The sequence below is a fragment of the Lontra canadensis genome, unplaced genomic scaffold (assembly GCF_010015895.1).
Source record: "Lontra canadensis isolate GAN:19392208 unplaced genomic scaffold, GSC_riverotter_1.0 scaffold47, whole genome shotgun sequence".
NCBI lineage: Eukaryota > Metazoa > Chordata > Mammalia > Carnivora > Mustelidae > Lontra > Lontra canadensis.
In genome coordinates, this window is record NW_022631041.1 from 7542218 (window position 1) to 7567481 (window position 25264).

The following is a 25264-nucleotide window of genomic DNA, read 5'->3' on the forward strand; positions in this document are numbered from 1 at the left end:
GGTAAAAAATGTCTGTTTCTTTGCACACTTGTTAAAATTCAATTTTTTGCCAGTCTGGTATGTGAAATGAGGAGCCAAATTTTCATTTAGTCTACATTTTCCTGAGAGTGAATCTGAATATCATTAACTGGCCATTTAGAATTCCTCTTCTGTGAACTGTATTCATATCCTTTGCCAATCAAAAAAACCCCCCAAAACCCTGTTTTCATTTCTTACTGATTTGTAAGATCTCTTGTATACTGTATATGCTAAATTTATGTTGTCAATATTTTCTTACTTCTATGTGGTTCACAGTTGTGTTAAATGCAATAATGTAAACAAAAGTGCTATCTTACTATATATTAGTTACAGTAACTCACAAATGTTTGAGGAATGACAACTGGATTTAAAAATTAAGTACTGATTTTACTCTTCTATTAGATTTTTTTGTGCCTGACATTTAACTAGTGTTTCGTAAGGGAAATGGGATTTTCTTGGTAGAAGAGCAGCTTTTTCTTCAATTGTCTTGCCATGGTTCTTTTTTCATTTTTCATTTAAATAGGCTCCACCCAAATGTGGGGCTTGATCTCATAACCCTGAGCCTAAATTAAGTCAGATGCTTACTCAACAGAGCTACCCAGGTGCCCAAATCTGGTGGAACCTAGATTCCCATACCACATTATGCCCTTATTCATGAACTTTTCCCCCTCTTTTTTGTTTGTACTTTTTACTTCCAAATGAAAAAAGCAAAAGTCCCAAAATAATACTGAAAAGACTACAGTTGGTCTTATAGCAGAGCCAAAGTGACCAAGAGATAGGGCAGACTTTCTTCTGCATTTTCCTCATCACTCAAATCTCTCTAATATTTCAAGTAAGTTCATATTTGATTATTCAAATCATTCATTTATTTATTCAACAAAATGCCAAGAACTATATTAGGCACTGGATATACAAAGATCAAAAGATACACTCCCTTACTCTCCAAAACATATAATCATGTTACAGAATATAGAAAACAACAAAAAAGATGGTTTATAATGCTGGTTTGGCCTGGGTGCAATTTAAGTCAATGTTTTATTATAACATCTTAATGAGTACTATACACATTCTACTTCTCTTTTTTTTTTTTTAAAGATTTTATTTATTTATTTGACAGAGAGAGATCACAAGTAGGCAGAGAGGCAGGCAGAGAGGAAGGGAAGCAGGCTCCCTGCTGAGCAGAGAGCCCGATGCGGGACTCGATCCCAGGACCCCGAGATCATGACCTGAGCCGAAGGCAGCGGCTTAACCCACTGAGCCACCCAGGCGCCCTCTACTTCTCTTTTTAATGTTTCTATCTAAAATGCGTAAATGAAATTTGGCTCAAATCTGTCAGTTTCTTTTCGTTTTTTAAAAGATTTTATTTATTTATTTGACAGAGATCACAAGTAGGCAGAGAGGCAGGCAGAGAGAGGGAGGAAGCAGGCTCCCTGCCTAGCAGAGAGCCCGATGTGGGACTTGATCCCAGGACTCTGAGATCATGACCTGAGCCAAAGGCAGAGGCTCAACCCACTGAGCCACCCAGGCACCCCATCTGTCAGTTTCTGAGAAGACTATTCAGTGTGACCACTGCTACAGAAACTAGTACTCAGTTTGTTAAAAAAGGTTACAACACAGAGAAGGGATGGGTTATATACAGGCAGGGCTGGAGGAGATCACAGAAGGGGCACAAAAGAGATTAGGATGAGGAATTGTGCACACGAATCTATCCCTATGCAAGGTGTTAACAACGTACCAAAGTATGAATATTCTCAAGACAGATAAACTGGTAGCCTCAGTCCAACTTAGCTTATTTTTTTAGCTGTATGAGTAAACATACAAATGCAAAATTAAGCTGGGATGATATGTATTTGTGAGGAGGATACATGGGAATAGAAATCCCACAAGACTGCCAGACCACTTCTTAACACATTACGTTGATAAAGTTGTATTTAATTATAAGCACAATTGGTCCTCTTCTGAAATTCCTTTAAAAAAAAAAAAAAACCAACCAAGATTTTATTTGTTTATTTGAGAGAGAGATTGAGAGAGCACAAGAGGAAGCAGTAGACTCCTGCCGCTGAGCAGGGAGCCCAATGTGGGATGATTCTGGGACTCTGGGATCATGACCTGAGCCAAAGGCAGTTACTTAACCAACTGAGCTACCCGGGCGCCCTGAAATTCTTGTCCCTTTCTTTATTTCCATCCTTTCTTGAGAGTCTCTTTGGTTTTTCCAGATACATATCCACCAACCCTGACTTTGTGATCAATGCTTGGCTTTTCTTCATGTTTCTGAAACATCAATGAAGAAGACCCTGCTGTGGAGTAAAAACACATCATCTGTCCTCGGCCTTCTCCAGACCATATCTTCATGGTTGTTCTCCCTAAGGCACTACTTCTAAGGTCAGCTGGAGAACCAGGATGGGAGATGTATGAAGTGTCATCAGTCAGATCAAGTCAGTACCTCTCCTGGTGTTCCACTCATGAGGTAAGCAGTCAAGAGTACTTTAACAGTTAAAGAAAAAAAAAAAAAAAAGGATGGAATTTTCTTTCTTTATAGCAAAAGAATCATACAAAGTATTCTTTATGAAAATCTTTGTTCTCTTGCTTATAATTTAATCAACAAAACAGAACAAGGTCTCCAAGCTACATATACAGGCAGTCTTTCTACTTTCTGGAAAATAAACCACAAAGTTAAAAGCTCTAGACTTTTGGGTAGAAGTCGAGGCAATGAAAAAAACAGCAGATACCCATTAGTACCAAAGGCCAACAAAGAATATTTCTTATGAAGTATGGCCTAGAGGTTGTCTAGTTGCATACCTAAAGATCAGAAATGTCATGCAGCCTCTTAACTACTCCAAATAAGTGCAGCTAGCTTTTTTTCATCACACAGTTAAACTTGATTGAGCAGCTCTACAGTCTTAGGTTCATGTTATAAAATTCTAAGAACCTAAAGTTTGAGTTGAAATTTGTTAAAAGGATGTAAAACTCAATTCTGTTTGTCATATATTCAGTAGATAGAAAGAATTCTAATAATAAAGCTATCAAGTAGTATTTAGACTTTGACCAACACTCCCCCCGCCCCCCCGAATGGGACTACATATCTCATCAGGTCCTTTGTAGAGTGCCTGCTTTTCCTTCCCTAGTCGTCTTATTGGGGAAAGAGGAGGGAATAGGTAAAACCTTTGAGTATGGTGTAGAAGATATGCAGTGGTTGGCTTCACTCTATTACCTTTATGCCTACTTCCTATGGCTGAGAATCCCTGTTTAGGGAAGGCAGGAAAGGAAAGAGAAGATATGAGATCTCCCTACTATAGCAGCAAAGTGCTATTTGCACTTGATTTATAGAAATAAAACCAGTGCTCTATGACAGGAAAGTTACTGTTGCTTTGTATTATAGCCCTTTGTCACCAGTCTGCCCTTCTTCCCTTGAGTCCCTCTATTTTCTCTATTTACTTAATCTGTCCACATTCCTCTCTTACTTTTTCGCTGTAGTATCTATGGAATCTCATGGTTATGGCTTTGCTCCACTGGCAGAATTAGGGGCTAAAGTGGCTGCTGGGTCTTGAAGAACATTAGAAGAAAGTCGAACAGTGCAGATGATGAATGCAGTCTTATTTTTCACCAAACGTTAGAGAATATTATTTAGCAACTACTTTATGTCAATATACATATATTTAGAGACCTTACACATATATATTCCATATATGTTAAATACATACACACTAGTATGTGAAACATATCAAATCATGGCTTACATTAGAGGAGGCTGTCAGTCACTTACCACTCAAAAGTGAAAGCAAAATGAAGTCATTTTCTGGAATTTGCCATTCACACACTCATCATGATAAAATTTCTTGAAGTAGTACAGCACAGTGAAAAAAATACTACAACGAGCATTACAGGGATCTTAGTGCCAGGTAAAGTTGACACAGACATTAAGAAAGCTTTCTAGAAAAAAGTCAGAAGTTCCATTAGATGGGAGTGCTTGGAAGGTTTTTCTTCAAAAACAAAGTTTAAATCCACAAGATTAGAATTATATTCCTTTCTACATGACTTCAATCACTCTGCTTGATTCTACAGTGTATAATATTGTTCACTATTTTACTGAGTAGATATGGAAGACATACTGATAAGTAATAAAATGTGAAAGCTATTAAACATCATAATATAAAAATGATTCCTATGATACTCTAACAAAAATTAGGATGTGGAAGAGACGAAAAACTGAAAGAGGAATAGATGCACTAATTTCCTCATATTCTGAAGTGAGGTAACAGCAGATCCTGTGTGTCTACAGCTAGTGTTTTAAGAAACAAAACCTATGTGTATTATTGAAAGTGATCTTTAGAACTAAAACCAGAAACTGATCATAGTGGCAAGGCAAATAAGGTAGAATGAAGGACAACTACTGCATTCCATTTTATTCTGAATTTATTTTTCTTTTGTGTAAATTATTACCACTAAAAAAATAAATACACTTTTTGTCTTCCCTTATTTCTTACAGATGGACAAGAGATCCAAGTGGATGGGAGGGAGGCCTATAACTTAAAGTTGTCACCTCACAGGCACACCAGCCCTCTGAATCTGTCAGGGCTTGAGAGCTGGGCGCTGCTGTTCCTACAGGGCCTCCTCTTGCTCTAGGGTCAAATGGACCACAGGTCAAATGGACCTGTGGCACCTGCCACAGCTAAGGAGTTTCAGCTTGTGAGAGGTAAGGCAATCCCATCTGAAACACAGCACAGGTTTCATTTTAATCTTCCAGTTATTACATGGATTGATTTTTGCAGTCATTAAAACATACTACAAAGGAGTTGAGATTAGAGATTTTTTGGAAGATTTCACCTGATTGAAAAACATCACTTTAAAGAAGACAAATTTACACAACTTATCTCCCCTCCCCCCTCAAAAAGGGAACTATGTTCTCTAACCAGTAATAGGACCAACTGGATTTTAACATGGTGACAGATAACAGATTTTTTTCTCTAGGTTTTCATTGTGGGCTTATAACTTGCAAATAACTTGAATGTTCAGTATAAAGTAATTTCTGTTTTGGTGTTACCTGACTTTTGTTACTTTTATTCTGGACACTTCTTTTTGAAAGACAGCTTACTCTTTGAATGAGCCTGTGCTATCCATAGTGGTTTCTGCAGAGTAAGATCAGTTAACATTGTTTTATTTCTGTCTGCACCTGTTCACCATGCTAAAAACCCATGTCGGTAGTGACAGATACAATTTGGTGCAGTTATAGAGCTTGCATGAATGGTTTCATGAAGTAGGGTCACTTCTCAAGCATATGCCTGGGGCAATGGCTGGATTCTTCAAGCATTCACATGCTACTTGAATGAAGTTCAATGGAAATGCCACCCATGCAGTGGGAAATCTTACAAGTGCACTAGGCCATGAAAATATCATTCTGTCCCTTTAAACACTTTGCATAATGATTTTAAAGAGACAGGTTAACAACTAGAAAAAAATCAAAAATTTTATTTGTACCCAAAGGCTTTTAGAGATATTATATGTAAAGAGTAATCAATTGCTTATCTGTTCATCTGTCCATCCATCCTTCCATCCATCCAACCATTTATACTTACTGAGGACCTGTTATTTACCAGGCATTTTTCTAGATGCTGGGGATATAGTAGTGAATAAACTGAAGTCCCCACTTCACGAACAATGTCCTTTCCACATTTTAATGGAATTTATACCCAGCAAAGTGTAAGTTTTTCAGAATGGTAACTTCATAAAGATAATTTACATCTTAAAGTCTCTATTGTGTGTTTGATTTTTTGTAAGCTATTGCTAACTTAAATCCAGACTCCCAAACAGTTCAGAATTACAACTGCTAACTTGGCCAATGAATAGAAATTGTTTTTTTGTGATTATAATTATACTTACTCATGACATTTTTCTAACAAAAACAATTACATTCTAAAATTACCAGTTAATGTTCATATACAAGTATCTTATATAAAAATATTTAGATATACTTAAGTATATTCAAATAAATAAAGCTTATGGATTATATTCACCCAATTATTTTAGGCCCAGTCACAATTTTGGAATCAGTTCTTTTCTATCCAGATGTTTCATTATATTTAGAAAGTACAAGATAGACTTCACAAGTCATCCTTGAATAACTGAACAAAAATTCAAGAAAAACAACAGAATTCTGTATTTACAATTTGACACATGATACTGCTAAAATTCTTTGGGAGTGTGAGTGCAGAAATATAGTTTTTTCTCCCCCTCTACAAAGAGGCTGTGTAAGACAGCTCTATCATCAATAAACTTACTTACTAAAAATGCAGATACCTGGACAAGATCTCAGATCTAATTAGTTAAAATTTAAATGGGAATGGGGCCTGATAAAAATCTTTATTTTAGGAAGCAGGCCAGTTATTTGACACTCCGAAGTTTGAGAAGATGAAGCAGTTGTGCCTGTGTGTAGGATGGGTGGGAAGGTTGCTGTTTTGCTGTGGCTATCCCCATGTAGAATATTTGCTCCTGGACAGAAACTTCTTATGACATAAGAACTATGTCCATCATACAGTCAGGGTTTCCACTGACAAAAATGAAACCTATCCAAACTTAGAACACAAGGAACATGCCACGTGGGGTGTATGTTCTGCCAGGAAGCCTACTTCACCATCCCAAATGCCTGGCAGTTGTCAGAACTTGCAAGGGGAATTTTGTTTACTTTGCGAAATGCCCAGTAGGTTCCAAGGGTCATTTAGGAATACTGTCACACAGACGTTAGAGTAAATACAATCTTTAACTTACATGTGTCTGCTGAAGGGAACACTGTGATCGCAATGTTCAGTTTATGTCTATTGTCCATCAATAGGATTCCTTATATTGTGAAATACCAGCAGAAAAAAAAATCTTATATCGTTTAATACTATCTTTATGTTTTCTAATTATCTTTTTTCCAAGACCAGCTATATGATTATGTATGATATACTGTCTGCTCTGAGAGTCTTGACATTACTACTTAGAGTGAAATAAACATTTCGGATGATACAAAAAATTCAATGAAGTAAAAAAATTACTTCTCGACATTGTAATAAAGGCCAGAGATTTGATAATCAACATAAAAGAAAAATCCCTAGGGCTAGCAATAGTTTGAACTAATATTTATAAAATTTTAAAACAGTGCCTTACTTATTTATATAGAATTATCTTTATGTATGATTACTCCTTCAACTTCACAACAGATGATATGACTGTTCAGCAGGGTAGTTATAGAAGCAGAGAGTGTCTGAGAGAACAATAGGCAGATGCTTCAAAGAGGAGGTGGCAGACAGTAGGGCAGAAATGTGACAGAAGTTAGAAAAGGGGACAGGAAGCAGAAGGCAGAAGTGGCAGGCACAAATGGTGACAGTAAAGGCAGTGAGAGAAGCAGAAGTAACTGGCAAGAAGGAATGTGAGAATGTGGAAGTCAGATAAAACTTACAAGCATAATAGGTATAATAATCAGTCATGTTTAATAAAAAGGAAATACAAGTGTACATGCACCTATGAGGAAAGAAAAATTAACTTCAGTAAATTCTGTAATTGTAACTTTTTATAAGATGCTTCGATTAATTTATGTGTTTATTAGTACACAGGAAAGACAGGAAGAAGAGAATAACAAACAGTATTTGTACACTGATATTCCTGTCCCAACAGGACAGTGAATGTAACTGTCCTGACCTCTCTCCTGTGTGTCTAGGAAAGGTGCCATAAAACGAACAGGTGTTTGAGTTTGATGGGCTCCATGACTCAGTCTCACAGAGGCTGTGCTGTTTACTGGTAGCTAGAGCAATCACTTCCTAAACCTCGCCGCGTGAAGCCTGACGCAGCAGTTCTCACACTCATTCCTTACAGTGTGATGAATGCTTTTACCTAAGGGTCAGCAGCCCTTCTTAGCCATGAGTGCCGTCTGTGGCCCTTGGAATGCCTGAGGCCAAAGGAAGAGACAGAAGAGAAAGAAGGGCTAAGAAAAACTATTTTTAAGGGAAGGAGAGGAAAAGTGCAGGATTGGGAAGAAAGGGAGAGGGAAGCCGGGAGGAAAGCAGTTCTTTGGGCGGGGAGGAGGATCAAGCCTCCTTGGCATTTGATTTAAAAATACACATTTATCCAGGGGATTCCCAGAGAGGGAGCAGAACTACACGACCCCTTGAAATCATGATCTGCTCATCACTTAACCTTGCCAGTTGTGTTATTCCCAGACTGCTCTACAGTTCCCTCCCATTCTCCACCCTCCCACTCTTCTCATTCCACTCCCAACTCCGGTAGTTCCCCATTACTAGTGCTTTATGGTCAACAAACTCTTTCCCACTTTTAAACCTTTTGTAGAAATACTGTGCTCTACTTCCTTGCTATAATTAGAACCCGGCTGTCCTTTGAGCACAGTGCTTTCTTGAACTATGACTATTGGTGTCCTCTGGTCCCTGATGCAGGTTTCAGATCATCATTTCTCATTTTTTGTAAAAATTTCCATTCTTTTGGGCCTCATGAAACCCAGTTATCCCCTAATTCTACTCTGCTCTCATTTACTGAACACTACCTTTCATTCATGGAGGAATTTTGGTGCCTAACTCTGTATTTCAACTCTAGATAGGACACTGTCTGTCCCCTTGGACAACCCCTCCAATGTTCAAGTCTTACCATTTCATCTTCTGTCACCTTGTCTCCTCCACCTTACTTGGGTCACCTGCTTCTGCAGTTGGATCTGGAGTACCGAATAGCTGTTCTTTCTGAAATGACTAGGAGAGCCCATCCTCTGACAAGGACATTTACCGTTATAGCTTATCTGCTCAGTAGTAGCTCAACCTCTCCCTGGTATGTGAATGAGATTTCTACTTTCTCTCTACATGTCAACACTCTTTTGTCTTTTGAAGAAACTTATTACACTGCAGATTATTCCTTCTCTTTTCCTTTATCTTCAGACTATCCTTCTTCGCCAGAGATTAAACATACTCAAGAATCTTTACCATAAAAAAACCCTAAAACAAACACCCCTCCCATCCCCAAAACCAAAAGCCAAAAAAGCCCTCCTTGTGCACTTTGTATCTCTTACTGGCTATAATTCTCTTTTCTACTTCACAGCTAAATTTATAAAATGGTTGGGCATTTTCTCTACTTATTCACTTCTTGTTCCCGCTTCCTTGCCTTTCAATCTAATCTGCCTTTTGCCTCTAAATTTCCACTGAAAGGCTCTTTTGAAGTTCATCAATGACCTCCATCAGCTAGTCTGGTCCACAGGGTCACTGAGCCACCTCAGCATCACTGGATATGTCTAGTAACTGCCTCCTTACGGAAGTAGTTCTTCGGCCTCTCCTTGATTGCTGATGCCTCCAGTTGCTCCTTCCTGGACTCCTTTTCAGCTTTTCCCCCTTTAATCAACTTTTAAAGAGCTCTGGAGTCCTAGGGGACATGGTCTGAAGCTAACTTCTGTGTTTCACCCTAGGTAATCTCATTTACTCTCATGGCTTTCACACATCATTATGCCAGTGACTGTGAATTTTCTATCTCTTGCTCCACAGAGCAACACTGTGCTACATGCTTGTCCTACGCATTTCAAACCCAGTATGTTTAAATGTACTCCTCTTCCAAATACCTTCTATCAGTAACTGTACTATTATCCATCTGATTTTTCACTTCAGAAACCAGGGGGTCTCTTACAAAATTGCAATCAATCCCTCCAGCATTCTATCTTACTAATCAACCTTCGAATATCTCATGACTATAACCAGTTTTTTCTACCTCCAGTACCACTGACCTAATCAAAACCACCATCACTACTGCTTTTCCCTCCAATTAGGTTGGGCCTATCCCTTTTCCCTGCTATCTAGGGCGAATGAGAGAATGAGGAAGAAACTTTCTCTAAGTAAATCGCTAATTTAACCAGAGCTCTATTTGTAGTAGACAGAAATACCAACAAAGATGATGGAGAACTGAAATTCTAAGATGTTACTTTTCTGCCACAGTGGACCTGACGATGGCCAGCCATGTTTGAAAAAGCCTTCTTGCTTTCCTCCCACATAGAAAGCGTAGATGGTAAAGCTGAGGCTTTCAGGCAGTGTTCGTACAGAGAGAGAGAGTGGTTTCTACATATTCGCTGTGCCGGCCTTGTTCTGATTTTGATGGTCTCACTATCAGATACTGACTGCTACTACATTGCTCTATGCTTCCACATGTTCTTAACCTACTTTACCTTCACAGGGATATCTTCTTCCTGGTTGGCTTTCTCAGAGGTGAAGACATAAGAGATTTCTTTGTGAGATGTGGTCTGGCGGCAGATGGCACACTTAATGGAGCTTCTATGAGACCCCACGCTGTACTGCTCAATAATAATTGAAATGCACTCGTTACAGAAACAGTGTCCACAGGTCAGTACTGCCCACTGAAAAAGAAAACACACAGAACATACCTCACTGAGGCACTATCGAAGATGCCTTCTAGGGGCACCTGGGTGGCTCAGTGGGTTAAGCCTCTGCCTTCTGCTCAGGTCATGATCTCAGGGTCCTGGGATCGAGTCCCGCATCGGACTCTCTGCTCAGTGGGGAGCCTGCTTCCCCTCACCCTCTCTCTGCCTGCCTCTCTGCCTACTGTGATCTCTCTCTCTCTCTCTCTGTCAAATAAATAAATAAATAAACAAATCTTAAAAAAAAAAAAAGATGCCTTCTAATCTATAAATATATTAAAAGGAGGATAAGGGAGCATAATTTCACTTCCTGAATATTTTATGATGTTAACACTCTGTAAGTCATAAAAGCTAAGTTGTACTTCAAAATTACCTGTTTTTTAGTTCAACCAGAATACACTTTCAGTCTTTAGTTCTACTCACTCTGTGAGCTTAACAGTTAGCCACCATTATTTTGTAAGAAGTTGGTGTTCTCATTTCAGTATTTAGGAAAAATGTAAACTACTCCTTTAGCACTGCAATAGCAGATACAGTAGAGGGACTGAGAACATTAATTTGGAGATATCATCCTCAATATATTCTATATAACTCATTAAATGGATTTATATCTTTACATATTACAGTATTTATTATATAGAAAATGAGATGGGCTAGTATCTCAGATTTAAAAGCGGTTCTAGATTTATTTAAAAAAAATACATAAAAAGACATTTTTGAAAACCCCTTTGTCCTACTTCAAGAAAAGTACAACAGCTCTGACTCTTGGAGGATACCACGGAGACTCCCTGATATTGGCAATGAGGGGTGCAGAAGAGCACCAGTTTTAGGTGAGGGGTCAGTTCTAAAAGCTATGGCATCTTACGCAAATTATTTAACTTTTTCACCTGGTAAACAACAACAACAAAAATTGAGTGGTATTACGAATGACTAGGTTCTAAGCACTAGGCTGTGTTTTTCTAGCATTCAGAAATGTATGCATACGCACAGAAAGAAGCATGGCTGGGCCCATCTGGGGTGCTTTTGCAGGATAGACTAAGAAGTCCCTTAGAAAAGAACTCCTACTAAGGAAGGAGAAAAATGAGATCTATAAACTTGGTTTGAAAATAATTTCTGAGAAGGGGGAGGGGCTTTTGGGGTTTTACTAGTTGAAGCTGTTCATGCTGTTGTCTAGCTGTGCATCTGCTCTCTCGTGTCTATTATCAGGAGCTGAGGCTGCATTAAAATTAAAGAGCTGTTTCACTAGCTATTTTCTTTTTTTAAATATTTATCTATTTTAGAGAAGGGGGAGCGGCAGGAGGAGAGGGAGAGAGTCCCAAGCAGACTCCGGGCTAAGCTGGATCCCATGACCCTGAGATCCTAACCTGAGCTGAAACCAAGAGTCCGTTGCTTAACTGACAGAGCCACCCATGTGCCCCTCACTAGGATTTTTGTAAACACAGCAGTATTCTGTACCCTGTGTACCTTCAGTGCCAGTAGGGATGAGGGGCACTTCCTCTACTTGAGAGAACTTTTGTGGCTCATGAGAGCTCAGAGTGGACAAGCTGAAAGTCCATCTGCACCTGCAATTCAGGAGAAATCACACACTTGGCTCCAGAGCCTTGGGAGTGAGTGGAGGTTGACTGAAGCAGCCCACACAGAAGACCAGACAAATGGCAATGCCTCCAGGGGTGTTAGCCAGTTTATGAGTTATCTCTGATTGATCCTCTACGTTAGGAGGGGAAGAGGAGAACTGGGAAGATAAAAACGATCTAGAGTTCCTACAGATTGTGGTGAGGAACAGAATTCAAAAAGAAAAGTATTGTTACTTTTATTGTATTCCAGTATGTTCTCCTAAGTGAAGGAAATATGGGTTATACTAAAATTAAATGAAATTATGTATATGAAAGAGCTTTAAAAACTGGAAATGTTTAAGACATAAATTAAAATTTCTGATTCACCCAGTTGTGTGAATCTCATTGAAACTAAAAGTAAAAAAGGCACTACTTACCTTTTGATCCTTTCCATTTTTATCATGACTTTTATCATATTTTTACTAGTGATTTTTCTCAGAAATCAGCAGCATCTGTACATTACTATTCTGCTTGGTCTCCAAAGTAATATTGGTGCATTTAAGATTTATTATCAATAAAATATCCTTTATAATCGCATTTTCTTCATAAATTGTGGAGACCAAAAGGTACTTTTTGTCTGATTATTGCTGGTCAGAATGTGGAGCTCATATATTTAACTTTTTACTCTTGGTTCCATAGAAAAAGGCAGCCAAGAACACTTTTACTCACTTCAAATTTTGAGGAGCAATTAATACTCTGATATTATATATGATTTATCATACAAAGTAGAAATTTGTAGTTTTAAAAATCACAGTTGGTAGGATAAAGAATCTCTTTCAGGAGAACTAATATGGTACCATTAAGTTTATAGAAATTTGTACACCAATCTTAGAAAGATTTATTCTATTACAATGGCCTTGTAAAAAAATCACATCTAAATTTCACTAGGATAGATATTACTTACACTTTAAAGTCTAATTTTTAAATATTAATAATCCCAAATAAGACCTATGTTACTATACCTTTGTAATAACTTCTTAAGTAAATGTATGATCTATTATATTTCTGTACAATTACCAAATAAACATATTAAACTGACAAAGTCAAATTACTTAGACTTGATCTTGTGACTGGAAAAAATATGCAAAACTATGCATCTTCAGTGAAAAATGTGGGGTTATTCTAGAAATACCTTTTCACCTATCACTTAAGGAGGAACACGGTTTAAACATGTGGCACTAAGCTTCTCACCTAACCTTTGGTCCTATTTTTAAGGTGGAGGTCATTTTGGCCTTGGACATAAAATTGTCATGAGAGAAAAAGAGAGCTATTTTATATACATATAAAAGCTCTCTTTTTCTCTCATGACAATTTTATGTCCAAGGCCAAAATGACCTCCACCTTAAAAATAGGACCAAAGGTTAGGTGAGAAGCTTAGTATATATATGTATACAAAATAGCTCTCTTAGGAGTAATAGTGTAGGTGTAATATATATATATATAGGTGTTACATATATATATATATATATAAAAATATTACACCTTTGAAAGGTATAAAGTGTTTTATAAATGCACATGCTATTTATTATTTCACCTGTTTTCCCAGCTGCCGAGCACAGATTGGACAAGGTTCTGGATTAATGCCTCCTGATGTTTTATCTTGAGACTGTTCAAAAAAATAATTTAAAAAAGAGATTAGTTGCATTTTAAAACCTGATATGCATTTTATAACTCATTTATAAAAGTAAATACTGGCAACTGCTATTTAAATAAACTTGATAATTAAGATGACTTACTAATGTATTACTTAATGCTAATATTCCCAGGATTAACAAATAACATTCACGGAACAAATAAAAAATGCAAATAACTTTCCTTACAGTTTATTAAAGGTACTATATTACTAATACTTATGACTACTGTAAAAGGCAAAGTGAAAAGCAAACTGTGAATAACAGGTAAATTCTCAAAATTTTACATTCAAGCTAGCTTTTGTTATAAAGAAATAATGTATTATTTTAAAAAATATAATTTGGAATTCTGAAATAAATGCTCCTCAAAAAATATACAGACAATATTTATTCTGTACATTTCATGGGCAGGCGATTACAAACTTGGGAAGGGGCAGCATTTATTTACAAATCTCCTTATTAATGCTAGTTTCTTCTCCATATTCTTTTGTTATCTCATTAAGGCAAAACAAATAACTAGAAAGCAGAAATACCCATTTTGCCTAAAAATTATATTGAAGTATAACAGTTCTCTTCAAAATCTCTAAAACTATCTCAAAAATTTTTGAGCTTCAAGAAAGTTACCAAATGGACAGTTTTTAATACCGAGGAAGACCTGAAGGAAAGTAATTTAGACTCAGATCACTGAAGTTTTAAGTCTTTGGTTTCATTAACCAAATAGTTAAACATTCTAAACAACTTTTTCATTATCTCTTGACTTTTGTTTAGTGGGGAAAAAAAAAAAAGGTAAATTGTGCATGGATTCAGCAACTCTATGGTTCAAAACAATTCCATTAATGAAAATACAAGGATTTTTTTTTTTAAAGTTGAATTATTTTCTTCTATTATTGATTTGTATCAGATAACATAACAAACCACCTAAAGTCTTAGTGGCTAAAACAAACAGGAGTTTCTCATGATTCTACAGGTCAACTGAGTAATCTGGGGGTGGGCTGAGTTGTGTGGGGCTGGGTGGTCTATTATGGCCTCATGTTGACGTCTAGCAGTTAGCAGATAAGCTGGTCCAGAGAAAGGGCTAAGAGGAGATTTCTGCTCCTGAAGACAGGTAATCTGGGCTGCCTCACAATGACTCAAAGTTCCAAAGAGCAACAAGATTGGCAAACTTCAATGTGCATGTACTACTCAAATCTGTGTGCTTCTGTCACAGGCCAAAAGCAGGTCATGTGACCAAACCCAGAGTCAGTGTGGGAAATCATCCATGGGCACATACAACAAGGGGTATTATGTAGCATTTTGTAAACAATTTTTCATAATTTACATCATCTCTTCTTTTAAAATTTACTTAAAGCGAGGATTACTATTTTTCCATAAAGGGCCAGGTTGGCTTTGTGGCCATATAATTTTGGTTGCAACTACTCAACTCAGCTAATGTAGCACAAAAGCAGCCATAAACAATATTTTAAGGAATGAGTGTGGCTAGTTTCCAACAAAACTTTACTATAATTACAAAACAGGCAGTGAGCTGGATTTGTCCCATGCATAGTATTTTCAGATCCCTGATTTAAAATTTTAAATTTCCTCTAAGCACACCTTAGCTACACATTGTCCCATGATTTTTATTTTTGTTCACTTCAGAACATTTTCTAATTTCTGGTATGATTTCTTTAACTCACGGGTTATTCAGGAGTGTGTTGTTAATTTCTGAACATTTGGTTATACTTCCATATTGATTTCTAACTTAATTCCTTTTGTCAGGAAACATAATCTTGTACAATTTTCATCTTTTACAAATTTTAAGAGTTGCTCTTTTAACTAGCACAAGGTCTATTTGGGTAAATGTTCCACGTACCCCTAAGAAGAGTGTATTTTGTAGCCGCTATGTCAATTTGGTCATGGCTGTTCAGTGTTCAAATGTTAGATAACCTTACCGATATTTTCTGTCCATTTGTCTGACATATGGAAGAATTTTGTAATAGTTTGCCTCTGCTTACCTTCTTCCTAAGTTACTGTTATGTATTTCAGTTCTGGGTATGTTGTATATCCTACTACACAAACATCAGCGCTCCTGCTTTACACAGTCAGTGATCTTTTTATTTACCTACATACTTAAGCTTTCTCTTGTCCTGCATTCTTCCCTGTAGTTCTATTCTTCAACCTGGGATAACGTCCCTTTGGTCCAAAGAAGCTCCTTTAATATTTGTTATAGTGTGAGTCTACTGGGAAGGAATTCTTTGAAGTTCCATAACGTAAATACATCTTAATTTCACTTTTAAATACAGCATTTTAAAGATGTTGTTCCACTGTTACCTGGTTACACAGCATAAAGCTACTGAAACCTGGTAACAGTGGAATGCCATCTTTAAAGTGTTAAAGCAGCAAACAGTTTCTCTGTGTAGTCAATAAGGAGAAGGTATACAGTCACCAGATTTGGTCCCAATTCTAGTTGCTTAAAATATATTTTCAAGACTTTTGGATTCTCACAGTTTATGATATTCATAGGTGTTTTGAAAAATTTTATTTTTATTCTGTTAGGGGTTCCCTGAGCTTCTTGAACCTATAAGATATTATCTTTCCTCAGTTTTGGAAAACTCTCAGCCCTTATCTCTTCAAGTTGCTCTGGTACCATATGCCTCTTTTTCTCCTGGAACTTCAATTACATATATTTCAATCATATGGCTGTGTCCCACATCTCTCTCACTATATCCTGTTCTTTATTTTTATTTATATGCTTCTTCAAACTGGTTATTTGTATTGAACCATACTTGAATTCACTACTTCTGTCATTTTCTGTGTCTAGTCACCATCCAACCAGTTTTTAACTTTAGATACAAAATCCAGTATCTACCTTTCCAAAATGTCCATCTGATTCTATGGTATACATTCCAATTCATTCTATCTATGTTGGCCAGCCTTTCCTCTCTTTGATGTATAAATCATAATTGCTTTAAAGACCTTTCCTGCTATGTTCACAATCTGGATTATTTATAGATCTGCTTCAACTGTTCATTTTTTTCCCTTTTAATTACTGGTCACATTTTCCTGCCTTGCACATTTCTTATAATTTCTTACTGTATGCTACATTTCTTAGTTTGTTTATATGAAAAAACACACAGACAAAATTAGATGTTATTTTCTTTCACAGAGGATTATTCCTACCCCGGTAGGCAGTTAGGTTGAGGGGTGAGTCACTGATTACCTCAATCTAGTAAAAAACTGAGCTGGTTCTGGGAATGGGTTTTAAGTTTAAAATAAAGCCACCATGGTTTCAAATGTCTCAAGGGTAAGACCTGTTATGTGTTTGTTGTTGGACCCTTGCTCTCTTGGGGAGAACTGTCTCTGAAGTACTGTTGAAACCAAGATTTCACTCTATATTTCTAGTTCAGGCCCAGCCGTCATGCAACCCTATCACTTAGCAAATGAGGAGAGTTTGTCATGCATCTGAAGCTCCTCCAAATTCCAAAATGTAATACTAGCTCACCTGGCCATCAAAAGTTCTGAGTTCTCTTTCTCCTGTTTGAGTCCCTCTGCAATACTGACCTTAATCTCAGCCTGTATCCAGATACTGCAAATGTTTTCTGGCAAGACAATGGCCAGCAATCTCAGCTCACCTAGAAAGAGCTCTTCCTTCCCTGGAATGTCATTTCACCTCAACATTTTTGCTTCCACAAGACTCCACTGACTTTAAAAACAGATGTTAATAAGGTAATGGTAAGACATCACTGCTATTCCCATACAGAAGTAGCAGTACCCAGACAAAGAAAGATCTCATGTGGTTGCTTAGTATTCAGAAAATTTCTTCTGAAGAACTTATTTTTTTAAACTGAGATATAATGGACACATAACATTAATTTCAGGTATAACAGTGATTCAATATGTTTACTGGGAGACCTTCCTTATGCTTTGAAATCTTACTGGAAATTGACCAGTTTTTTGTTACCGGACACTGAAAATTGCTGATCAATAATATAACATGTTCATCTTTAAATTTCTTCAGAACTCTTGAATGTATGCCATTCTATTATTTTAAATGATCAGTTAAGTTCCTTGAGGCCAAGGACCAAGTCTGTCTATCTCAAGCTCCCACTATAATGCATATACATCTCAGGTGCTCAGTAAGTATCTGCTGACTGCCAGAAAATGTAAAAATTTGTTTCACTTATTTTTTATTCAACCTAACAGTCATATAAAATTGGGATTATACTCCATTTATAATTTTATTTTTTAAATTTTATTTATTTTTTTCTCTCAACTTTCTAACATGAGCATTCTCTTATCTCATTTATTTCCTGAAGACACCATTTACAATATTTATATCATAATTTCATTGTAACAATAATCCATGACTTTATATGTAAATATTGAACTTTTTTTGGACACTTAGTCTTTTAGTTTATTATTATTACAAACAAGAATGCAGTAACTATCTTTTAATCTAATTCTCTCTCAAAATTTCTATTTACTTAGAATACTCAGGAAAAAGTTCTAAGAATTACTGAGTTAAAGGATATGAATTCTCTAAAATTGTTAATACATGTTAAAGTATTTTTAGGAAAGGGCTATATAAATTTATTCTTATTGGTAATACATGAAATATCTATTCACTGCCCCTTCACTTCTGTGGAGTGTTATTTTAAAAATCTCTGCCTATTTGTTGGCAGGAAATGGTATCAGCTTAATATGGTTCTTCTTCATAGTATTTTTTCTTTTATTATTAGCTGAATTTGATCTTCTAGGCAGATTATATATCCTTAGAATTTTAATTTTTTTAAAAATGATTCAACAAATACAGGATATCCATTTGTATCCTGTAACTAACAATTAACTATCTCTTAGTTTTGACTTTCACATTTAAAGTACAGAAATCTAACATTTAAAAAACTCACATTCAGGAATATCAAAAAGTTTTTTCAAACGTTACTTCTCTAATGCTAGAATTTTGTGAGACTGACTTTTAAAAGTTTTCCCCATCTAGGGGCACTTGGGTGGCTCAGTCAGCTAAGTGTCATACTGTTGATTTCAGCTCAGGTCATGATATTGGGCTGTGAGGTGGCGGGGCTTGTACTTAGCACGGAGTCTGCTTGAGATTCTCTCTCTCCTTCTCCCTCTGCCCCCCCTGCAATGAGATTGTTCGCTCTCTCTCTCAAATAAATAAGTTCTAAAAAAAAAAAAGTTCCCCCACATCTTTTCCTCCTGCCAGGATAATACTAGTAGTCATCACAGTAATATCAGTAACAATAGGATACTAATAGCAAAGACCTAGAAAGTGCATAGTAAGTCAAGAACAGCTCTAGCACTTCATATATAATTCATACAGTCCTCAAGAGAGCCCTACAAGGTAATGCTGTTATTCTTATTTTACAGATGAGGCAAAGAGAGGTAAATAACTTGAGTAAAGTCCCATATGTAGGAAAGAGTGGTGTCAAGATCCAAACCTGAACTGCCTAGGTCCCAAGACCATCTTCTCAACTACCATGGTATTTTACTTATAATGAATGTCCAACTTCTCATTTTATCATCACTGGGATTTATTGATTCACTTAAATGTATTTTTGTATCCATTTTCAGGACCAACTCTAGTCTACTGCTTTCCTTCATTTGTTCTATCCAAAAATCTATTATATCTCTTTCTGGTAAGGTACGGCCAACAGCCATTTATCCTTGCAATAAGATGGAACTACATTGATCACAACTCAGAAAATGTGGTTTGAATTACAGTAATTTGTCATTACGTCTTGTGATTTAGTAGCCTTCCAAACATTTTATAGTTCCAAATAACAAATTAAAAAAAAAACCATATATGTATTAATGAATGCACGTATAAGTATATATAGATTATGCATTTTTTGCCCAAAGGTTGTTATACTTCCACTATTCAAGGCTTTGAATGACAGTCTGTTTAAACGGTTTTATACTCTAGAGTGCACACCCTTTACATAATCTGTGTAACTTAAATATTCTATAGGTATCACCTGTTGTGATCTATGTAGTTACTATAGATATGACTAGTGTTCTGACTGATATAATTAACACAAACAAAAGATTAAAGAAAACCCTGTATCATTAATTACATGACTAACATTAAATGGAAGGAGTCACAAAGGTTTGTGGATATACAGCATGGGAAAAAGTAGCATCTTTAAACACAATACCTTCTCCAAGTTTGTTAGGTAAAGAAGCTGCCCAAGTTTTTTCTGAAGCTGTGAAGTAGCAACAGCTTTATCATTTAGTAGTTTTATGCGATTTTGTTCTACCTAAAAAGCAAAACAACACAACTTTTTATTCTCTCTTAGAAAGATGATAAAATTATATTAAACATGTCAATGGGTTTAATAAAAATAGGACACACTTAAGTTAGTGTGTCCTATTTTTAGAAAATCCATTGACAAGTGAAAACTTGAATTTGCAAAATGGATAGTAGATATTTTAAAAGGAAATAACACACACACACACACACACACACACACACACACACAGCTCTACAGAAGACAAAATTCAATACAAAATTCTTTTAAATAGGAAGTTTCTGCAAAACACTTGAAATTGGTTAAAAATCAACCTGAATTCTATTTATGTACCATTTTTCAGTAATATATCTATGGGATAGAGAAAAACTTAAAAGATCTGCTGCTTTGGTCAAAGTGCTTTATGAAACCCAGGGAGAACTCTCCCTTCACATGACATTCACAGCTACACCCATACCCCTTCCTAGCAGACAGACAATGATGAAAACAGAAGAAAACAGTAGACAGACCATTATGAAAATAAGATTATGAAAGTAAGAAATTTGGTTACAGAGGAAAAAACTACTGATTAATTCATATTTTAAAAGCTCAGATAGTATAAAACGAGTATTTTTAAATTTTTCTAAGGTAAAGTTTCCAAGCTTTATAGGAAGGGAAAGACTTAAAAGTTAAAACACTTAGGGGCATCTGAGTGGCTCAGTCTTTGTTAAGTGTCAGATTCTTGATCTCAAATCAGGTCTTGATCTAGGGGTCATGAATTCAAGCCCCCGTGCAGCTTATTTAAAGAAAACAAAACAAAACAATCCCAACCCACATACAACGAATACAACTATAAAGGAAATTATATTTTAGTATGGGAGATAAAAGGTTGGGAGAGTCATTTTTTAATCCTGGGATATAAAGAGGGATTTATTAGAAGATAAGCTATCAATACCAGTTCATTAGTAGCAAAGGAAAACTGCAAAAGTAAAGTTTTTGATTGTTCTTAAGGAAGGTAAGAACAATCAAAAACTTTTCTTTTGCACTTTTCCTTTGAAAAAACTGAGATAAGAAGGAGATATGTCTAACAACTGACTGAGACCCCCTTTAGATTTTGGCCTACAGAAGGTGCTCAGAAACACACGAATACGCGATCTGAAGAGAACAAATGAACCCAGTGAATTCTATGCATGTATTAAATACAACATTGTTCCTTCTTGTCCATTTTGACCTATAAAACCAAACACTTTTATATGAGTCAGACTAAGAACAGAGATTAAGTACATTCTTATGGAAGAGATCACTGTCCTGACTCTTCTATGGACTTTGGATTTTTGTGACATCTATTGGCTGTGTTCTTTTTTTTGATTTACTTGCAAATTACCTCATGTGGTTCAATGATATGAAGAACAGGTGGATTGGGCTTTGGCTCCTTAGGATGACGTACTCTTAATCGTTCTGTAGCCATTGCAAGTTCATCAATAGCAGATACACGATTCCTCAGAGCCATCCAATACTCATGAAGCAACTAGGAAAACAGAAAACACAAAAACAGTGGTAATTAATGCACAAAATTAAAACTGGTTAAAACCACCAAAAAATGCCATGATCAAAAGTCTTCAGTGAGGTCTAAGATATACATATTTTTTTCTTTAAGTGTCTAAGACACAAGTAATTTTTGGGCCATTTTTTAGGATGAGGTTGTATGACTGAATAACCTCCACAGGCCACTACAGAATATTTAACCTTTAGAATCCTAGGAACAGAACACCCAAAGAAATTTGGTGGGATCACAGATCTTTATATGTCAATATTAGCCTGGCGGAATCTCTGCTTTGTTTCTTTAAGAAATATTTTTCATTATAAAATATTTTATATTTTCAAAATAATATATATGATAATGAGAATACTAAAATATACAACTGAGTACTCAACATCCAATTTAAGAAAGAGGACAATACCAATGCCTTGGAAAGTCTCTGTTTCTGGATCAACTGCATCCCTCTTTCCTCGCACATTCTTCCTTTAAGCCCCTACAGTGGACTAACCACTACTCTGAATTGGACTTATTCTGTACTTTTCATTTGAGTCATACTAATCTACATATTCTTAATGATTTGGTTATACACGTTTCTAAAATTTATGGAAATTTTATCAGTCAGTATAAAATCTTTGATATGCTTTCTTCACTAACATTATGCTCTGAGGTAGACCCTGACTGATGCGTGTAACGGTAGCTTATTAATTTGCATTGGTATATTAGAGTTCCATCTGCAAGTTAAAAAGAAAAAAAATTCACAAAGATCTGAGAAAACTGCATGATAGGCAATCCTCTAAGACATAGTATATCATCAAAATAAGCCCAGAGGTAAAATGCAGGGGCAACTGGACACTGTATATAGCACTGTCTTCCAATTGCTTGCTGTAATTATGTGTTAATATGCATTTGCATTTAGTATAATAATGTGAGAAGAAAAAAATTATTATGAATCAATGATTTCAACTATAGAAGTATTATTCCCCAATTTATCAAACATATGAGACAATATTACCAATAGCTTATTTCCTTTTTCTGGATAGAAATTTTTATCTGGCTTTAAAAGAACTTCGGACTTTTAAAAAAAGATATAAATGGAATTATAATATTATAAATAAAACAGTTCTTTCATTTCCTCACCCATCTCACCTGTAAAATAGGATAATGGATAACAAATTCAAATATAAAGAATAATTCAAAATTAATGAATTTTGGCATCTCAATCAAGTACAAAGTTGTGATATGATAAAATTATCAAAATATAAATATAAAGGGCTACACTCTACTTTATTAACTGCAATGGTTTCCAGCCTTGTAGGTTGAGAAATATTTACCATGTTCTCTAATCTTCAAAGTTATTGATGTTTGGTTGTTATTCACAGAGCAAAAGCAAAGCAAAACAAAACACAACAAAAACAAACAAAACTCTAATTTCACAGAATTGCAGTGTAAGATCAAGCTAAGAATAGAAGGAAACACTTTCACAGCTAAATAAAAGGCTTCATACCAATTTCATTTTAATAATGACTTTTTAGTAATTTAATATACAGAAGTTCATTATTTGTTCAGCATTATTATATTTATTATTTTTCATTAAAATCATTACATTTTAGGGAAACAGAAATTATGATACCTCAAGACTCTAAAGCAGATTTTTAAAAACTCTGAAAAGAGCAAAGAGGAGTAGTAATTAAAATTAATATAGAAAAGAAAAATTTAATGTTGGAAAAAAATATTGAAATGCTGTACCTTATATTCTTTTTTCCATGCTTCAAAAAGGTCCATTGAAGTACTTCCTTCATCAATGAATTCAACATCAAATCTGTGTGACTTTGCAAATGACAGCAATGCTTTCATAGATCGCTCTGTCTCACTTACTGCCCACAGACCCCGGCTAGTGGTGGGTATTCGATCATCCACCAGCCCTTCTTCATCTTCTATCATCTCCTCAAATATTGCAGTCTGGCCTTTGACGCTGAAAACATGTAAGAACAAAACAACAGGAACTACTGTCAGTGGGTTAATAAGCATTGTGAAAGTCCTATTGGCAGAGTCAATAGAGAAACAAGTCTTTGGAAGACCATAGCAATTCTAAAAATGCTGGAGGCATTATAAATTTGTCCAGTATCTTGACAGCAATCTGACATAATAAAAAATGGCTATAAATTTTTATGCTAAAATCTAGGTCTGAGAATTATCATAATACAAAACACAAACTTACCACCACTACCACCCATGCAAAAGCAAAACAAAACAAAAACACTGGATGATCTCAAAGGACACCATCAATCTCTTTTTTTCAAGGCAATCAGAACTTTGCCTTTTCTCAATTTGTTTGTAAAACAGGAATAATTTTGCTAATACCATAGCTATTATGCACTCACTGCTTGACACAGGATGGTAACTTCCAATATATTAATGAAAGCTAACCTTTTACAGAACTCTTACTATGTATCACACACTTTGCTAAGCAATTATGTGCATTTTAAAATTTAATATTCATAAAAAATTCAATGAGGTAAGTACTGGTTTGTCATTTCATGAATGAGGATACTGAGATTTACGGAGGCAATCTGCCCACAAGAGTGGGCAGGGATTCGAGCTGAAATGTGTCAGACTTGAAAGTTTGTCAGTCCCCTAAAATGTCCCTTCCTAACGTATTACTAAAGGACATGAGCATCCGGGGGTAACTTCTGTGTAAGCGAAACTGAACATGTTAAATGATCACATGCTAAAATTCACTGAACTCATGTAATTAAAGAAAAAACACAGGAGGGTTACTGTGAGGAAAATACACAGTCTTATAAATCAAAACACCAAGTCTTGTAAACATTTCATTCTCCTGATGGTAATCAATCAGAGAACTCACGTGTGGGAAAACAGCTTTGATTCATACTCTGTGAACAATTCATCAGCCTTACAAAAGACACAGCTGAAAAAGAAAAATGACCAGAGAAATATTTACAAACATAACTAGCAATTGGCTAATTTCTACAAAAGACTTAGTATTTTACACTTCATTTTTTCTTTACAGCACACATGCCATTTAAGGAAAAAAAAAATACACAGTTTTCAGTACGTGGTCCTTGAAGAGTTTTTTACAAGTTAGATTAGTAGTATATTTCCTTCCACTTCTGTTTGAATTTAAATGAAAAAACTTTTATTAGATGAGTCACTGTTTCTTCTCTCAGAAGACATCTAGCTGAATGGAACTGACTCCATTTCTTTGCATGTCTGGTCTTATTACCTACCAGTTGAGAGGAAGTCTGGTTGGTCGGAGGTGGCAGATTGTAGCTGATTCAATAACATTACGAGATGGAGGCCCCTCCAGGCTTTTTACAGATTCTCTTACTAGCTTCTGGAATTTATTTAGCTCCTCCATTTGTGTTGTAAGTAAGAACTGAAGACCTCTGCAGTCATGGAACCTAATTCCCATCACCAGCATCACACAAGACACAAAGAAAAGAAGAGTAGGTCAATTTCCTCAAATCCAGAAAATGGTTGCCAAATAAAATATTCAAGAAATTGTGCAACATTTTACCTAGCCTACCTTGAGTGAATTTACCTTAGTTGTATAGTACGCTCAGTCTACTGGCAGACAAGGTATAATAACATTGGGTTATTTACTACAAAAGACATCAAAATTTTGTTAGTGTGTCCTCAGGAATTGACACAAAGTCTACAAAATCTGTCTCTGTCTCAGTATCTTTTGAAAGAACAAGACTGCCATACTGTTTCTTTTTTACTGCTGACTGACTACAAATGTCCCTTCTGAAATCTTTGCCTTATATGGAGAGGCAACCGCTGAATGAAAAATAAAGAGAAAAATTGAGAAGAAAGAAGAAAAATACCCAACA

The 25264-nt window shown here is 35.9% G+C and overlaps 1 protein-coding gene across 6 annotated transcripts in view; it reads right to left on the reverse strand.

Annotated features, from left to right (window-relative positions):
* Window positions 1-25264, reverse strand: part of SHPRH (SNF2 histone linker PHD RING helicase) — an 86185-nt gene that overhangs the window by 12822 nt on the left and 48099 nt on the right. For 5 of the 6 annotated variants that reach the window (XM_032873118.1, XM_032873120.1, XM_032873123.1 and 2 more), the window contains 7 exons: window positions 24659-24832; window positions 24277-24339; window positions 23157-23382; window positions 21255-21398; window positions 19799-19900; window positions 13553-13624; window positions 10199-10387 (listed from right to left, as the gene is read on the reverse strand). In XM_032873118.1, the coding sequence (XP_032729009.1) occupies window positions 10199-10387; window positions 13553-13624; window positions 19799-19900; window positions 21255-21398; window positions 23157-23382; window positions 24277-24339; window positions 24659-24832 (970 nt within the window). Of the gene's footprint in view, window positions 1-6029; window positions 6090-10198; window positions 10388-13552; window positions 13625-19798; window positions 19901-21254; window positions 21399-23156; window positions 23383-24276; window positions 24340-24658; window positions 24833-25264 lie in introns of those variants that run through there. The other variant, XM_032873122.1, reaches the window with a different exon arrangement.